Source organism: Leiobunum rupestre, chromosome 3 (genome assembly GCF_980474605.1).
Source record: "Leiobunum rupestre chromosome 3, qqLeiRupe1.1.hap1, whole genome shotgun sequence".
Classification (NCBI taxonomy): Eukaryota; Metazoa; Arthropoda; class Arachnida; order Opiliones; family Sclerosomatidae; genus Leiobunum; species Leiobunum rupestre.
The window spans coordinates 16,425,302-16,442,842 of record NC_143386.1 but is presented as its reverse complement, the minus strand read 5'-3'; the positions used below and the strand labels follow the sequence as shown (position 1 = coordinate 16,442,842).

General features: G+C 35.9%; 2 protein-coding genes across 2 annotated transcripts; one reads left to right on the top strand and one right to left on the bottom strand.

Annotated features, from left to right (window-relative positions):
* Positions 1–2,889: 2,889 nt before the first annotated feature.
* On the top strand, positions 2,890–12,971 carry LOC149949690 (acireductone dioxygenase-like). The gene is made up of 4 exons (XM_090169272.1): positions 2,890–3,063; positions 5,206–5,322; positions 10,830–11,009; positions 12,787–12,971. The coding sequence occupies exons 1-4, from the start codon at positions 2,929–2,931 to the stop codon at positions 12,865–12,867; spliced, it is 513 nt and encodes a 170-aa protein (XP_090025398.1). The 5' UTR covers positions 2,890–2,928; the 3' UTR covers positions 12,868–12,971.
* Positions 12,972–15,058: 2,087 nt separating this feature from the next.
* On the bottom strand, positions 15,059–15,607 carry LOC149949689 (uncharacterized). Its single transcript, XM_090169455.1, has one exon. It carries the CDS (start codon positions 15,605–15,607, stop codon positions 15,059–15,061), a length of 549 nt encoding a protein of 182 aa, XP_090025581.1.
* Between the last annotated feature and the right edge of the window lie 1,934 nt (positions 15,608–17,541).

The following is a 17,541-nucleotide window of genomic DNA, read 5'->3' as shown; positions in this document are numbered from 1 at the left end:
GCCGCGACAGTTTTAATCCAGTTTGATTGGATAGTTCGTTATTGTAATGTTTATTGTTGTGAATGTTGAGTTCGTGTTGTGAATGTTGTAGGTGAGGAGTTGCATGTGTTTGTGTTATGATGGTTGTGGATGTTGAGTCAGTTGAGTTTGTATGGGCGTTTTCTCTCCAACTTCTTCTTAATGACTTTGGGACGGACCGAGTGCTGAGTGTAATGCTACCTCTCAAAGTCCAATGGCAGGGTTTCCACCAGTTGTACAATGTATTCGTCTTAGTATCATTTTGCGATTTTTTGGCGCCGGCCGGGAATCGAACCCGGGTCTGCCTCGTGCAAGAGATGTACTCTAACCACTCAGCCACCAACGCTTGTTAATTTACGGTGTTTTTCTAAAAAACAGCTTTGGCGAATGTCCTTTACAAAGTTATAACGTTAGGTACTATCAAGAATGTATTTATTTATACTCAGGGAGAATGAATATGTCGAGACTATCGACGGACACGTTGAGGCCCTTAACCCCGTCACGCTAAGGGGGGGGGGAGACGGTCTTAGTTTTTGCGTCCTCGCAGCAGCGTTAATCGCGTCGAAAAACGTAATTTCTAAGAACCAATGAGATTGCAGTATTATTTGATTTTATAAAAGCGGAGGAGCATACCGGGGGCCCCAGCGGGTGGAATTGGAGAAACGCTAAAAATAATCTCGACATATTCATTCTCCCTGAGTATAAATAAATACATTCTTGGTACTATAATTTATTCTACATCATTTTAAATATTTATAAATTAAATTAATCTTATATTTAATTAAATATTTATAAATTATATTAATCTTATATTTAATTAAATATTTATAAATTATATTAATCTTATATTTAATTAAATATTTATAGATTATATTAATCTTATATTTAATTAAATATTTTAGTATTTTAATGTAAAATTTGATCGCGATCAGGAATTTAACTCTGGTCGCATTGTTACAATGCGGATAGTTCACCGCCGAGCCATTGACTTCCTTAGGGAAAATATTCAAGTAAAGGAACAATTATGATTATGAACTAAACGGATTATAACAATATCTGTATATATTGTTTATTGAATGATAGTTATTCAAAACTCCCGCGGAAACTATATCAAAGTAATAATATAGCGCCACCGTGTGGAGAACTATCAATCAAACCGGGTAAAAAATATAATCTCTTCAATTTTTCGAACTTTAGTCAAATCTTGACGGGTCTAAAAAACGCCAAATAAACGTATATAAAGCCGTTGCCGTTAATTAAGAAGATTTAAGCTGGTTTCACACTCGACGGAAAATTAGCAGCGTAAAGTTGACCGTTAGCGGTATATCGAATGGGAATCAATTTTCAGCTCGGCGTTTATTATCATCTGTCCGGCATATTTTCCGTCGAGTGTGAAACCAGCTTTAAGCCTGGTTTTCACTTGGCGGTTTTTGGGCGAAAAAGCCCGGCGTCGACGGAAAATGGGCGAAAATTTCCGTCGACGCCGGGCGGAAATTCCGTCGGTTTTCGGTTTTGTGTGGCGATTTTTTTTCTATTTTTTTTTCGCTCAGTTGGGCGATTTCGCTCTTTTTCAACCAATCAAAAACCATTTTCGAAAGGTGACTGTGACGTCAGGGGGATGGTTAATTTCCTGCTTCTTGCATCCGGAACGAGGGGCTGATCACTCCGCGTAATCGGTTTACAGAGCCGTACCTTTGACTGTACTAATGGGACTACGCGTAATCTTTGAAGTCCCTGCCTTGGCAGTGCTAATCTAAGTGTAATCCGGTGTACAGACTTTCTAAGAGTGGTTAGCCCCTCGATCCGGAACTCGGCCACGTGCTTTTCTGTGAATTTTGGAACGTGTTTTTTTTTGATACCCTTGTTGCCTTCTTTTCCAGCATGTTTCTTTCACCCAAACCGATCTTTCATAACTCATATTTCTTTGAACACGATAGATCATGTAAAATAACATTAAATTTAAAATGCTTACATGAGCTTTAATCAATAGTTCACTATTATGATCAGATAAATCATCCATTTTTAGGCCTAGGCTTAAATCTCCACTATCAGACGAAAACCGACGAACTCGCTGCCTGAAAGAAATCGCTTTATTTCCGCCCAAAAAAAACGCCAAGTGAAAATGCTAAAACGCCGACAGTGAGCGAAACGTCGAAAACCATATCGCCGACGTCAAACTTTCTGTCGGTGATTTTCCGCCAAGTGAAAACCAGGCTTAAGGGTTGGTTTTCACTAGCGCAAAACCGTCGTGACGGCGGGCGTGAACGCAAAAATTTTTTATTAGGCCTAACGAGGATTTCAAAAGTTAGCGCCCGCCGTCACGGCGGTTTTGCCTTAGTGTAAACCAGCCTTTAAGCTGGTTTCACACTCGACGGAAAATTAGCAGCGTAAAGTTGAACGTTAGTGGTATATCGAATGGGAATCAATTTTCAGCTCGGCGTTTATTATCGTCTTTCCGGCATATTTTTGATCCTGCCGCCGAATGGATTTTGAGATTTTCTATGTAACTTTATTTTTTTCCTTCAAAAACATTTTGGGAATTTTTTTTAAAATTTTTTAAAGGTGGGAGAAACTTTTGTCCCCACTTTTTCCGTTTTCAACCAAATTTTCCAATGATACGACTAGTTCCTATAATAATGTTCGTCTTTTTTGCCATACCTCTATATATTACTTATGATACTGTCTAGTATAAAAAATAAATAACATAAAAATGTCTATTTACATTAGATAATAGAGATGTCCAGAGTTTTATTGCTTATACAACGAAGACGAATTATCTAATCTCATTTCAGAGCATTTCTGCCTGATATTTAGCCTTGAAGAAAGGAATTATCAATTAACCAAAACAAAATTCAATTAATCAAAGGGATAGAGCTTCGTTATTTAGAAGTGTTTTCATAAGCTACAACTATGGTGAGGTCCTGGTATTTGGAAGATTTAAATAACTCAATCAAATATGAGAATGAATTAGACGTGGCTAAAGATAAATTACAGTTTTTGAACAATGAAGAAGTAGAAAAAATATCCGGAGTACTTCTCTTTAAGGTAGGCCATTCATTTCGATGTCTTTTTAATTATAAATTTGAAGATAGATTCTGATAGAAGATCTATGCTTAATAATCAGCTGGGCTAATACCCAAGGCACCACCCCTGGCCCAAGTCAGCCAGCGAACTTTAATGTCTTTTAGTCGGGTGACTTTGTTACAATGCGTAGGAGGGTGGTGAAAATCCCTTCATGTCACGCGAATCAACAGATTCCTACTCTAATTAACCTCAACAAGTTTTTATAGGAAGGGGACAACGAAGAACTCGGGGTAAACCCCGTTAGCTCTTCCGTGTAAAGAGCTTTATAACAAGTTTAGATGTTATTTGTTAAGTATATTCGCCTTGTCGCCTATTGATTCTTCTAAAGGTGTATTAGGATGAAAAAAATTGCATTTTTACATATTATTTGGCTAGGATGTGATTTTTTAGCCCTGGCGGGGTGTATGTTTCTGCAGTTAAAGGGGAAATTTTTGAATTGGAACCTCCCTCGAAGTTGCATAAATACATTGCATTTTAATTTCCAAGGTGTAAACTTCTCACATATCGATTACTATTTACTTCTATTATGTAATAAATATAAAGTTAAATAATTTAGACGGTTGATGTAGGTGCGCCAGTTCTGAGGAACGTTTAAAGTAAAACTACAACTGCTTTTGGTTATATAGATATGGAATTCCACAGAAGCCCGAGCGTAAAAGATGTCTGCTGAAAAGCGACCGCCATGCAATAATTGGTGAAGAATTTCACTATAAGTTGCAATGAGCCCCAAAAGGGCGAAACCGGTCTACTGTTGGAATCTCTGGCCTAAATTTTGACTTTTGATATAGATATTTGATCTACTCTATACAAAATTTAATTTCAGCTATGATGCAACATCGTGACAAGATTTCGGTAATATGATACCAATGTAAAAAATATTATAGATTCATGGTAACAGTATGTAAAAACCGATTTTAGTACAGAAAGACGTCATCGCTGTTCTCGTCAACAATATCTGTAATTTTTTTACGGTTTTTGGCTGTTTTATGTGTTTTCAAAATCTTTACATTTCCCACAGGGGTAAATAAATTACACTGCGTAATGGCATCAACGCCATGGTTCTAAAATTGAGTACAACCCAAACATTTTCAGTCCGTCGGTCATTTTGGGTAGTAGTGAAATTGGTTTGAACGACAATATTTTTGCTAAAATAACATAATTCCTGGTAAAATGACATAGCCATACAATTTAAGTGTAAATAAATATGTTCTTGATTTAACATAAAATTACCAATATTTATTATTTAAATTAGACATTTTAATACTGAGATCATTTATTATAAATATATTTCTGTTTAATATTTAAAAAGAGCTTTGAAATTCCATTTCATTCAATAAAGGTTGCAACGAAGTGTTTAGTAGGCGGGGCCTGATAAAAAAAAAGTAGTAGATCACGCCACCATATACTACAAATTCTGATTGTTTGATTTCAGTACATTCTACCCGTTCTAGCTTTTAGTGACTATCAATTTTCTAGTGCTGATATTTCTTAAAATATATAAATAAATGTACTTAACTTCAGTTACATCATTGGCGTCTGGGCTGAATACTTTAAAAGGCAAATTTCGCAGAGAAAGGAGAGATGTACCTGCCCGGTCGCCGACGAAATAAAAGTTACACGTTTTGGCCCCAAATTTATTTTTTTCGAGTGTTAGCAATTTGAATACTAAATTTCGAACACAAAACGGTCATATTCGAATTCTGGAGATTTAGATTTCTGTACAGAATTATAATACGACAAGTAGTTGAGCTTAAAACGTATGATGAACAAAATAACAGGACACCAGAATACAGAATCTCCCTGATATATTTAGTGTAAAGTTAAAACTGAACGATCCTAAATTACCAGAGTAAGATTTTTCACAATGAAAGAGTTACCGAGTGGCTTGTAGATTAGACCCAAACATTCGCCGAAAAGAAAATGAGCGAGTAAATGTTCGCAGAAGTAAATCTGTAAATAAACAGTAACTTACTAGTCCTGGCTTTCGGGAATATTACTTTTTTTCAATTTCCTTGAAGATGTTTTATTGAAGGGCCTATTAGCTAAAGCTGATTATTATTACTATTGACTAACTGATTACTTTATTCCATTGGCTATTTTCAGATCGACGTGGATGCATTCCAGGACGAGAAGCTGTCCAAACTTAAATTGGCCCGAGGATACAACTACGAAGACGAAGTTAAACTCACCAAAGAGAAAATACCGGACCTCGAAGAAAGAGTACGAATTTTATTCGCCTTAATTTCGTAATTTCGACCAAAATGAAAAAAGGCCTAAATTACCGACGCTACTATAACATCACGCGAGCCTTTGCACTCGAAATACCGTATACCGCCATCTCTAGATTCGTTGCTGCACCACTATTTAGCTGACCACAGTTTGTAAACTACCGATAATCTTGCTTAAAGAGAGTATGAGCTAAAACGAAAACATCGTCTACTAACTAGCGCTATTTTATTTAAAATTTCACACTCCAATTAATATTGGTACTTATTTTATAATATGATTTTAAAAGGATATAATGAAGTATTAAAAACAGCCCCGAAAAAAAGGACTTCGAAAATTTTCAAAATTATGGAGAGTCGATTTCTACATAACTTAAAAAGTGATTAAACTATAATGCTACATTAAATACTAAAACGCATTTTGGTCATGGAAATATTAATTAAAATTTTATTTTATAATTAAAAGAAGAGAGAACGCATGATGATTTTTAAAATTGAATTTAATATTACCATAAGTAACATAATACCAATAAGTATGTCAATTAGGAAAAATGGTCACCGAACTGATTTTTGAGCTATTGCCCAATCTAGGGTTAGTTCTCAGCACAGAGCCAAATAATGTGCAAGACGAAATATACTAGGCCTGTTATAACACACGAATATGTAGAATAGACAATAATGACAAGGGATAAAACAGCTAAAACCTAAACAAATTTGAAGATATTTAAAAACAATTACACAGAAAAGAGAACTTAAGCCTAAACATTAAAAATTTCAAAACGAGTTGCATAGCAACGGAAAGCAGAATAGGGGCCTAGTGCTGGATAATAACATATGTAACATAATTACTCATAAGTATGTCACTGTACCTTTATTCCATTCAAAAATCTTCACTAACGGTTTGTTTCACCAGGAATCAGTAAAAAGCATTTTTAAAACCCATAGCAAGCCTAGAAGAGTTAGGCCTAGGCTGAAAAGAATCTGCAAGACTTCAACCATGTAGATGCCCCAGAAAAGCTCAACCTGAATTTAAACTATTTTTTCAATAAACCTGCTTCTTTTAATTGACAATGCAAATTTTTTTTAGAACCTGAGTCTCCGAAAACTTAATTAATTGCATTAACAGCACTTGACAGTATATTGTAGTTCATTTTAGCTCCTAAGCTTTGATTTTTCAAACCGGTTTGTTTACTAAAATTATTTTAGTAAACAAACCGGTTATTTAGTAAAATAATGGCCGTCGGTTTATCAGAAGTAGAGCTAATTGAGCGACGGCATAATCAGCATTTAATATTCGATGACGTCAAATATTACATCAAATATGAGGTCAAATATTACGTAGGGTACGGATGACGCAATATCTGTGAAACAAACCGTTAGTGAAGTAATAGAGCTTGTGGCATACTTATGAGTAATTATGTTACATATGATAATAATATATACGAAATGTTAAGTTAAGAACCCCTAAGAACCACCTATGGACTGCATTGCAAAAACTGTTAAAACACGAGAATAGGTAAAATAGAGTACGAGCGATTGACGTGCAGCGCCTCTAGGGGCGAGCTCGGGCGTAACTTTTTTAAAAATAAACAACAATTCCCGTTGACGCTAATGTAAATGTAGCGATGATTTAAAGTAAATTAACCAATCGTTTTTCGAAAAAATATTTGATTAACATTTTTCCATAATAAATGAATTTAAAAGAAACCCAAAAAAGCAGATATATTTTATCGTTTTATTTTCGAAATAGGCGGGCTCGAAGTTCATGCGTATCATACTCGTATGCCTAGATATACATCTAGGGAGAGAGCGGTGATTCCCGATTAATTTAAATACTTCTATCTTGTACGACCTAGAGTAATATTTTATAGAAATTATATGACAATTAAAATTAAATTACTTACATTAATTGTTATATCGTAGACTGTTTTAGTCACCGACGTCTCTCGTATGCATTGCCCTTGAACTACTGAGCTGTCTTCGTTAACTGTTTCCCTAACGTTAAATATATGATTGGCCAGTGGCGCCGATCTCATGGGGATGGCGGGGCCGAAGCCCTCATTGGGAAATCGATGGGGGCCCCCATTGGTAAAACCGCCGATGTTAAAGGCCGTTTACTTTTAAGCATCCATAACAAGAAAGTGTTGCCAGCAGCCTCATTCCAAGTTTATTAGTGAGCTTCGGCCCCCATTGGGAAAAAAAGCGATTGGCGCCACTGCGATATCCTACCAAAAGAGCCTGACCTTTTCTATACGTAGATTCCCTAAAATATTTACGGACTATTTAAATTAAGTCCATTTAACGACAAAAATCCCAGGTATTTCGTTATTTGTTTCGTATTACAATTAGCGCTCGCCATCATTTAATGATAGTAATCGGATTTTCCGTTTCAAAATACGCGGTAGATTAAACCGAGGCTTAAGACTGGGCCAGATTTACCGCGTTACAATTTTCACCTACGTTAAAGATACCTTGTGGGGCCCTAGGCCCAAGTTAATTTTGGTGCCCCCTTTCAGTGACGATCGAAGCGAGCTAAGCGCTCCCACAATTTATAGCAGCCTAATTGACAAATGGATGGAAAATTCAATTTCAATGTAGACTTTGTGCATTTTTTAGAGACGTTAATAAATGATTGCTTTGCATTGTATCGAAAAATGTGGACGCATTTAATAAAATTACTCCGGAAGAAAATATTTTAAAAAGTAAATGATAAATATTTTGTACTTTTAATTTTTTCGAAACCTCCTGGTGGGTAATCCGGCCCTGTACATTGTGAACGAACCAATGGATGAAAAGTTATGAATTTAGCTTCTAAATAAACCTGGAAAGCTATTTCAAGTCATATTTATAATTCACTGATGACAAAATTCGCCAAAAGTATTAATATCGTTCTGAATTACAACCTACTTTCTAAAATCTCATTTTGCTTTCTAAAACGCGAGTTGACAACGCAAACTTTACCGAGACGAGCAGCTGTTCGATTATCTACCTGACGTAGATTTGTGATTTTATAAAGCGATAAATGATTTTTCAAGACGATTTTATACTACATTTAAGTTCGTATAAACGGGAAAAATTGTCAGTGGAATATTTCTTATATCATTTTGTAGGTTAATTAACGTTTAATTATCGCCAACTGCCCAACTTTACTTTAATTTTAATGGGGTGGGGAAAAAACTTTTAACCAAGTTACGCGCGAGCTCGCCACGAGAGGCGCTGCGTGTCACTTTCGTTTGAAACCGACAAAGCCTATAGTCAAAAAAGCTACACCCTAAACAAATGTTTAAGCTTAGTTTCTCTTTTCGATCTAATAGTCGCAAGCCAGATTTCCCGTACGGTACTGACGAGTCCCAAATAGGACGAAAGTAGTCTACCGTTGGAATTTCTGGCTATTTTAATTAGATTTTACTAGAAGATCTGTTTGGTCTGAGGTTCATGTCTTAATGTTTGCACGAAGACCTATTGGTACAAGTTATTTGTTTAGGGTATCCCTTTTCATTATGGACTATTCTACCTATTCTTGTGTTTGATAAGTTTTTGCAAAGGTAGTCCATTGGTGGTTCTTATTAACTTAGCATTTAAATCTATAATATCAATCGTAATTTATATTGGAGAAATTCCTAGGTAGAAGATTTTGTTTTAAAATTACCAAAATTTCTGCCTGGCAGTTTACGGACGCAGACTTAAATCGCAATGTTGCATAATTATCGCATATTTAGTCGACGATTGTTAAGAGCTTTTATTTAGTAATATAACCATAGAGCTCAGACTTCTATCCGACGCCTTACATGTTTTCTCACAAAAAAAAGCTCAGACTTCTACGCTGAACGACGCTGAATCAGGTAAATTCAGGCACAACCTAGTTCCAGGGATAAGAGTAAATGCAGCGCGTGAAAAGGGGGCCCAGACTCCTTATCTGCCTATGGGCCCAGGATCTCCTAGTCCGGCCCTGACCAAGACGATAACACGCTGCTTAGTTCGAGTGCAAGTCTAAGTCGGAGCTTGGCGAGAATGTCAGTGTCGGAAGAAGCCAAACTTTGGGGACTTTTTGTATTAGAAGGTTAGAATTGTAAGCCAAAGTGATATCAAACAATTGAATATTGTAAACCCGTTTTCCGTTGCCTACAGAGTGTTTTTCAAAAGCTTATGCAAAAATTGTAAGGAGTTGTGGGGGCGAGTTGAGAAGTATGCCTGTTTATTCCCATTTTCCTACGAGGACTACTAGCCCCTGGAAATAGGCTGCAACAAGCACAAAACCAAGCAGCAGGCACTTTAAATACTGTTTAAGTTTTCTTTTTTACGCTGGTTACCTCGTTTTTTTTTACAAAGTCTTTTTCACCTAACACACGAACCCAAACCTTAATGTTCGCATTTCCCTGAGCGCTATTTGCTACAACTCCTTAAAATTTTTGCATAACCTTTTGAAACATCCAGACTGAAGAAGGCTCATAAGCCGAAACGTTTTATTTATCTTATTGGGCCTTTTGCACGTTCTCCCTTCTACTAATTGTAAAATGGTTTTTTAGATAATACTCCAATCTTTATATGTTCACCCCCAGAAGAGTATCTGATACCTACAGAAGTGTAAATGATACCTATAAAAGAATAAATGCTATTTACAGAAGAGTAAATGATACCTATAGAAGGGGAAATGTTATTTAAAGATGGGTAAATATTTACAGATGAGTAAATTATATCTCTAGAAGGGTAAAAGGTATCCTTAGAATGATAAATGATATTTATTGAATGGTAAATGATATTTATGGAATGGTAAATGATATTTATGGAATGATAAATGATATTTATTGAATGGTAAATGATATTTATGGACAGGGCGAAATTCATGGGCGAAACTGACAATTGTGAGTGTAGCGGCCCTCCGGTATATACATCCCTATGGTAAAATTTTAGCGGCCCTGGGCGACCGCCCTGCTCGCCACCCCCTAAGCACGGCCCTGTTTATGGAATGGTAAATGATATTTATGGAATGGTAAATGATATTTATGGAATGGTAAATGATATTTATGGAATGGTAAATGATATTTATGGAATGGTAAATGATATTTATGGAATGGTAAATGATATTTATGGAATGGTAAATGATATTTATGGAATGGTAAATGATATTTATGGAATGGTAAATGATATTTATGGAATGGTAAATGATATTTATGGAATGGTAAATGATATTTATGGAATGGTAAATGATATTTATGGAATGGTAAATGATATTTATGGAATGGTAAATGATATTTATGGAATGGTAAATGATATTTATGGAATGGTAAATGATATTTATGGAATGGTAAATGATATTTATGGAATGGTAAATGATATTTATGGAATGGTAAATGATATTTATGGAATGGTAAATGATATTTATGGAATGGTAAATGATATTTATGGAATGGTAAATGATATTTATAGAATGGTAAATTTGACCGCGATTGATTTTCACGCTGGTATCAGAGAAGTTATATGTTTATTGCTTAACTTGTTTAGCTGAAAGAATTTTTCCGTGAGCATCAACACAATGAGGAAGAGATTCGTCTGATTTTGGACGGTGGCGGATACTTCGATGTTCGAGACCAGAATGACCGCTGGGTTCGAATTCACACCGTGAAAGGAGACCTCATTGTCCTGCCCTCCGGCATTTTTCATCGCTTTAAAATGGACGAACAAGTATTTACTTTAAAGATCACAATTTACTTGTTTTCTACGTATTTCTAAAATTTCAACAATTCTAATGTTCAACGTTTTATTATTAAGTAATTATTATTATTAACTATTTTAATAAATTAAAAGAAATCTATAAATATCTACGTATGTTTGCTCGTAAAAACGTCTGGATAGCCGGGACGACGCGGGGCTAGCGGTGGCAGCCAAAGACAAAGATAAGATAATTTTCAAGCTCAATAGTTTTTTTTTAATTCGATTGTGACGTGTGGGACAATTCAGTCCTCTCGTCCATTTGATTAATCAGGGCGAGATATGTGTAACGGCCACGCCAACGGGGGGATACGTGGGGACAGGGGTGGGGACACCCGTGGCGGAAGTATCCCGACCACCCGTTGGGGGATTGGTAGTCGTCCTCAAACGGCCTTCCACAAACTCTGCCTCCCAGACGCCTGGGATTACAGGAGTGAGCCACTACTCCCGGCCAATAATTAAGTTTAAAAAATTCCTAATTTCAAAGACCTTGAGGGCTGCAAAGTTACTGTACAGCAAAGAAGTTAACTTGGTTTACTACAAATGTTTTCATGGGCATATATAATGCAAATTAGTAGCGCCGCCACACGTTAGCCAAAATCATTATGGATATTCGAATTTTGTCAACAACGGCACCAAAAACTGTTTGTAAAGACATAAAAGAGTGACTATGAATAATACCAGAAGTGTATAAATATATCCTGCTAGAGAAGTATTCATAAGCCCTATTCGCGACAGAAACGAGTCTAGGTGGCATAACGGCGATAGCTTCTCCGAGGTAGCGCCTATGATATAAGGTCTGCTACAGACAAATTAAAAAAATAATAACAGCGTTTTCTTAAAAAAAACTTATTATAATAAAAGCAAACGATGCCAAAATTATATTAAAATACAAGTATCATTATTTATAAAGTGAAATTTACAAATAACGACGAGGAAAAACTAATAGCGTCTGCTTTAGCCGATACCTATCTAGCTTTCAATGGCGAACCAAAGGGGGCGTAGCGATAGTCTTAGGTCGCGAATACTGCTGATGTTAATCGCTTGAAAAATATACCTTAGCAGGCACCCGCTGATTTATCAAATTTATTTATACAAGAAAACACAGTGATTCTTAATTCATCATATAGCGAGTTTCTAAAACTATTACCGAGGGAAAATAATTTACTAAATAAAACATTTTCCTATGGAGTGCGATTTTAACATTTTAAATAGTTAGGAAAAGTAACAGGCGCGTTGTAAACATTCACTCGTGAGGTGGTGTACAGATAAGTGGTTTGGCAGGAAATTCGCCCCCATTGGAAACAGCGTCAACCGGCGAAGTTGCATTTTTATAAAAGGGATTTAATATAAACTTCTGATAATATCAAATAATGAGACCTATACACGCAACGAAATTTAAAAAGGGCCAATAACAATTAAAAAACGTGTAAAAAACGAACATCCATAATAGACGTTTAAATAAAACCTGTTCACTGATTTGCCTAGAAGTAGTAATATACAGAAAGCCAGGAGATACTTGTAAAAGTAAAAAAAAAAAAATGCGCGCGCGCTATTAACTTTAGCCTTACAAATAAAACTAACATAAACCGGTGACTATTTTATTCAGTGACTCGCGCATGCGCGTAGGGAAGGAAAGAAAAATAAATAGCCTTTTATTGGAGCATCTATTCTATTTTTGTGGTCGATAGATGGCGAATTCGTATATTCAACTTGTCTTTTCCATTATTTTTTTCCATTTCTGTTTCAGAAATACACCAAGTACAAAAGGATGTTTATTAGTAGCCCTATTTGGAAGGCAACCAACCGGCAAGAAGTACTGATCCAATAAACGCCTCCCGAAATAATTACTGTAAGAAATAAAAATTATAATCGTCACTCAAATAGGTTAAAAATTTTATTAATGATTATATTAAAGATTAATGAAGTGCAGAATCGTTTCACTTATTTCAGTCCTATCTATATAGAGATTAGAAAATTGAGGGTAGTAAGCCGTGGCCAACCTTGACTCCAAAATTAGCCAAGCGGACTCGAAAATTAATAAAATATATATACGCGGGTTTAAAAAATCGGTTTATTTTAGTGTTGTTAATTTTCCGGAAAAATAAAATGCGCAAAATTTTCCAGAAAAGTTTCCGGAAAATTTTCCGCAAATCGGATAAATAAAAATTTGAAACATAAATTACCTTTTAAGGGTTTTTAATGTTTTAAACTTTTTATCGATATAAAATGTCTAATATCAGTAAACATACTACAAAACATTAATAGCGTTATATTGTTAATCAGTTTAAACTAGTTTAGAGGTTTAGTTTTACTTTCAGATTAAAAAAAAATTCGGCGAAAATACCGCTTTATTTCAATTTGCAAACAATATATTAGACTAATCATGGAATGAAAACTTTTTATTTTTTTCGGAAAAATACGGAAAATTTTCCGACTTACAACACTAGTTTATTTTCACGGCGGTTGCCATCGAAACTCTCGGAGCTTTCAATCGGGATGGTCTGGCACTGATCCATTCCTTAGGTCGGTGGCTTTCCTTCTACAACGGATTAATAGACCTTTCTGTACAGGGTATTTTTTTGCTCGAAAAAGTGATTTGTTTCAAAAACTATGTTTTCTAGAAAGTTGAAATTTGTACTGTACATTATACGTGCCGGGGGACACTTTCTACCGCAATTGCATATAAATCGAAAAATATTTTCACGTTTTTTGAAAATTTAAATTTTAACCGCTATAGGTGCTATAAGAAAATTGTCAAAGAAAACGTTGGCGCGGAAAAAATAGACTTCTTTTTCACTGACAAAATACGACTTTAAAAAGTGAAAAGTTGGGCAAGCTAAAATAACTTTTTTTGAATTGCATTGGGAGAGTAGTGTAACTTTATGAAGTCAGAAATTTGTTAATCTGGTGTTTAATGCAATAAACACCACTGAAAAATCGAGGAGACAATGGTGAAGAAGGTATTACACGATTTAATTTCGTAGGATGAAAAATGCGTATTTTTTTAAAAAACAAAGAGACATTTCATATATCTACATACAAACAAAATTTATAAGTACGTTTCGAAAATACCACCTTCGGCTGCGATGCAGGCTTGGGCGCGAACAATCATATTGTCGAAGGCGGCTTGAATCATTTCCGGGGTTACTTCCTGGCAAGCGCTTACAATTCGTTGACGCAGCTCTTTGTTGAAAAACGTAGAAATAGTAAACCCAATTAATGTTAATGTCGGGAAATAACTTCCGATTTCAAATTGGATAAAATACAAAACGTTTAATAACAAAATGGAGGATACATCTGTCTATATCGACAGTCAAACCACTACTAACAAAAAATACAGAATATTATTGAATCTTCTGTGCGACTATAAACACAAAAATGGTTCTCACGCCTAGAGTCGGGGGGGGGGGGGGTTAAAGTTCAAATTTCCAAAACAGTGGATAGCTATAAAAATCAAAGGTCCGAAGTCGGCGAAGCGATTCCGTTAGGAGGTCTGCAAAACAAAATACAAGTTTAAAAGAAAAATATAGCATAATGTTTATTTTGGTTTTTAATTTCCAACACACTCCCCCCAATGAACTTGAGTTCATTCCTTTACTATATTTACTTCTAGAGGGTAAACTAATTTTATTGGTCTTTTGATAATATTTTTGTTAGGTAACTGAAGGTTGCAAGATCGCAAAATTTCATCACGTCCTTTAAATAGTTCCACAATATTTCCTGTTTTCCACATCAAGCGAGGTAACTTATCCTCTATGAGGGCTACATCTCCAACTTCAAACGTTGGTCCATTTTTGGCTTGGCTTCTTTCCTGCGCCGAGTGCAATTCTAAAATGTAGTCTTTATGCCACCTCACCCAAAACCGATCAAGCAAGGTTTGCTAGTGTTTATATCTTCGTGTAATCTCTTCTCTGGAGCTTCTGTAATTGGCTGGTTCTGCAAAGGTTCTGGATGGTAGAGTGGTGAGTCGACCTTGGGTCAGAAAATGCCCAGGGGTAAGTGGTGCGGGTTCTCTTTTGTCAGAGTAAATATAAGTCAACGGCCTTGAATTTATCGTCGCTTCTACTTCCTCCCTTTCCCAGTGTTTTCTTCAAAGCGGTCTTGATGGAACGAACCATTCTTTCCCAAAATCCGCCCCACCAAGCCGCCCTTTCCGCTATATATTTCCATCTGATTTTCAGATTGGCCACGTAATCCCTGACTTGTGTACTCCGTATGGTCTCAAATATTTCCTTTAGGTCGCTGTCGGCTTTCTTGAAAGTCAGAGCGTTGTCACTATAGATGATACGCGGAATTGCTCTGCGTGCCGCGAATCTTCGAAGAGCGTAGAGAAAGTGTTCAGCAGTTAAATTTGAAACAATCTCTAAATGAACAGCTCTTGTGATCGCGCAGGTAAAAATGGCGATGTATATTTTTCTGACATCATTGTCATCCTTTACGAAAAGTGGACCACAAAAGTCTATTCCGGTTACGTTGAAGTTAGGTGCTTCCGTCACCCTATCGGCCGGTAAAGGAGCGGTTATCGCGCTACCCGATTTACCTCCGAATTTCTTGCAAATTACGCACATCTTCAATCGCGATTTCACCTTTTGTGGCGCTCGTAAATCGTAATACCCAGTACCGTTCTCTCAGATCAGTCAAGGTTCCGTTTACTCCATCATGCTTGACTCTAGCATATATATCACTCGTTAATCTTGCGCCTAGAAGCGCCCCCATTAATTCCAGTCGTGGTAGACTGACCTCGGTAACTTCTATTTCTTGTATTGGCGCGACACGCGTTTTCGACGCCACGATCGCCGTTCCGATGCACAGTGTTTCAAAATCGACTTTTTTGTGCCAAAATTAAATTTCAACAAAATATAATGAATGTGTATATATTATTGATCACTGCTTTTAGCTCAGTCCGAAAATATAACTTATATTCTGGTAACTGCCACCAGGGGGCCAAACGTTCCCCTTTGAGAATTTTATGGAATTTCTTTAGTCAATGTGTGTAAAGGCTTCTGCTAAACGTAAATTTAAAATTCGGTGAAAATCGGTTGTACAGAAGTTCTGTAAAATGTGCTCAAAGGTTCAAATTTGATCAAAATATGGCATATTCAAACGGCCTTTTTCCAAAATGTTGCAAGTAGTTGCAAAAAAAATCATCATAATTTGGTAGAATAAGTTCCGCATTATAACTTGCAAAAAGTCCGAGTGCGAAGTTGCGCGAAGTTTTCAAGATATATACATTTTTATAACTCCGAAAAACATTTTTTGAAAACGTAATTTCGCCAGGTCTCTGTTCATCTTGTTTTCCTTCTTTCCACTACAAAATATTCTACGCCGGATCAACTTCTATTTCATCCTCCTGTTAGTAAGAATTTGCTGTGCGCTTGCGCATGTAATTTCCAACAATTTAAAATTTGAGATACAGTAGTTTTATGAAGGCAAAAATTAAACTAACAAATCTAATGTCAACAAAATATTATTACAATGGAATTTTTTTTAGTTTAATTCTGTCTGTTATTTTTAACTTATTGACACAATCGAGTCTTTGCGTTTCACAGTTAGTAGAAACTATACTTAAAGCAAATCGTGCTTTTAAACAGTGTATATATTGCAAACCAAGTAAGTAATGTGTGCAGTGGTTACTAGTTTTGTTTCAACTCTTAATTTTGTGTTCGTCATGTACCCATTGAATTTAACTTTTTCGAAATCGCCACTTTCTTTAACTGTTTGTCCAATATAAATTTGTTTTTAAACACCTCCTAAGCTCTGAAAAATTATTTTTTAAATTAAATTCAACGCTGGAATATCAGAATTAAGAACTAATGAGGTTTGTGTTTCTACTTGCGAATCACAAGTGGTTAAGAATAGAGATCTAGTCGAGATTTTCCTGAAGGGAAATGATTTCGCAGAAGAATTACGCCTTTGTTTAGAACTTATCAAGGATCCAGAACATTTAACACTAGATGAAGCAGGATTAAAGTTACAAGTTAAGAAAATAAAAAATTTAAAAACAAAGTTTCTAAACAAGTACAAAAGCAGCCATCGCATCAAAAACCATTTCCTGACAAAAAATGCGGATTGGTTAAGTAAGACGTTCACCAATATTACACTAGAAAAAACCTCGGTTAGCAAAGATATTTGTACCGAACCCAGCACTAGTTCCACTGGAAGGCTAACTAAGGGTTTTTCACTGATGCGTCCTCGCACACAAAAAAGGGACATTTCAGTATTATCAACTACCTTGTCTGATCAACCTTTGACAAAGGTTTTGAAGGCTGTACAGTTGTCCGCTAAGCGAGATGGAGAAAAAGACATTTCCACTCTTTTGAAAGAGGTGCTAAAAAGTCCTGCACGACCACATAAAATTATTAGTCAAATTAAACAACCTAATATGTTTCGGAAATATACCCCACAAGAAGCTTTCGCTCTGATAATTGATGAGGGCTTAACGGTGAAGACTTATAACGGCTTGAGAGAAGGTGCAAAATCCCATGGTATCGATTTATACCCA

Excerpts from the sequence above, each read along its gene's own strand:
- LOC149949689 (XM_090169455.1), bottom strand. The coding sequence starts at position 15,607 with ATGTGCGTAATTTGCAAGAAATTCGGAGGTAAATCGGGTAGCGCGATA.
- LOC149949690 (XM_090169272.1), top strand. The coding sequence starts at position 2,929 with ATGGTGAGGTCCTGGTATTTGGAAGATTTAAATAACTCAATCAAATAT. Across the intron at positions 3,064-5,205 it reads CCGGAGTACTTCTCTTTAAG|ATCGACGTGGATGCATTCCA; the intron begins GTAGGCCATTCA and ends GGCTATTTTCAG. Across the intron at positions 5,323-10,829 it reads TACCGGACCTCGAAGAAAGA|CTGAAAGAATTTTTCCGTGA; the intron begins GTACGAATTTTA and ends TAACTTGTTTAG.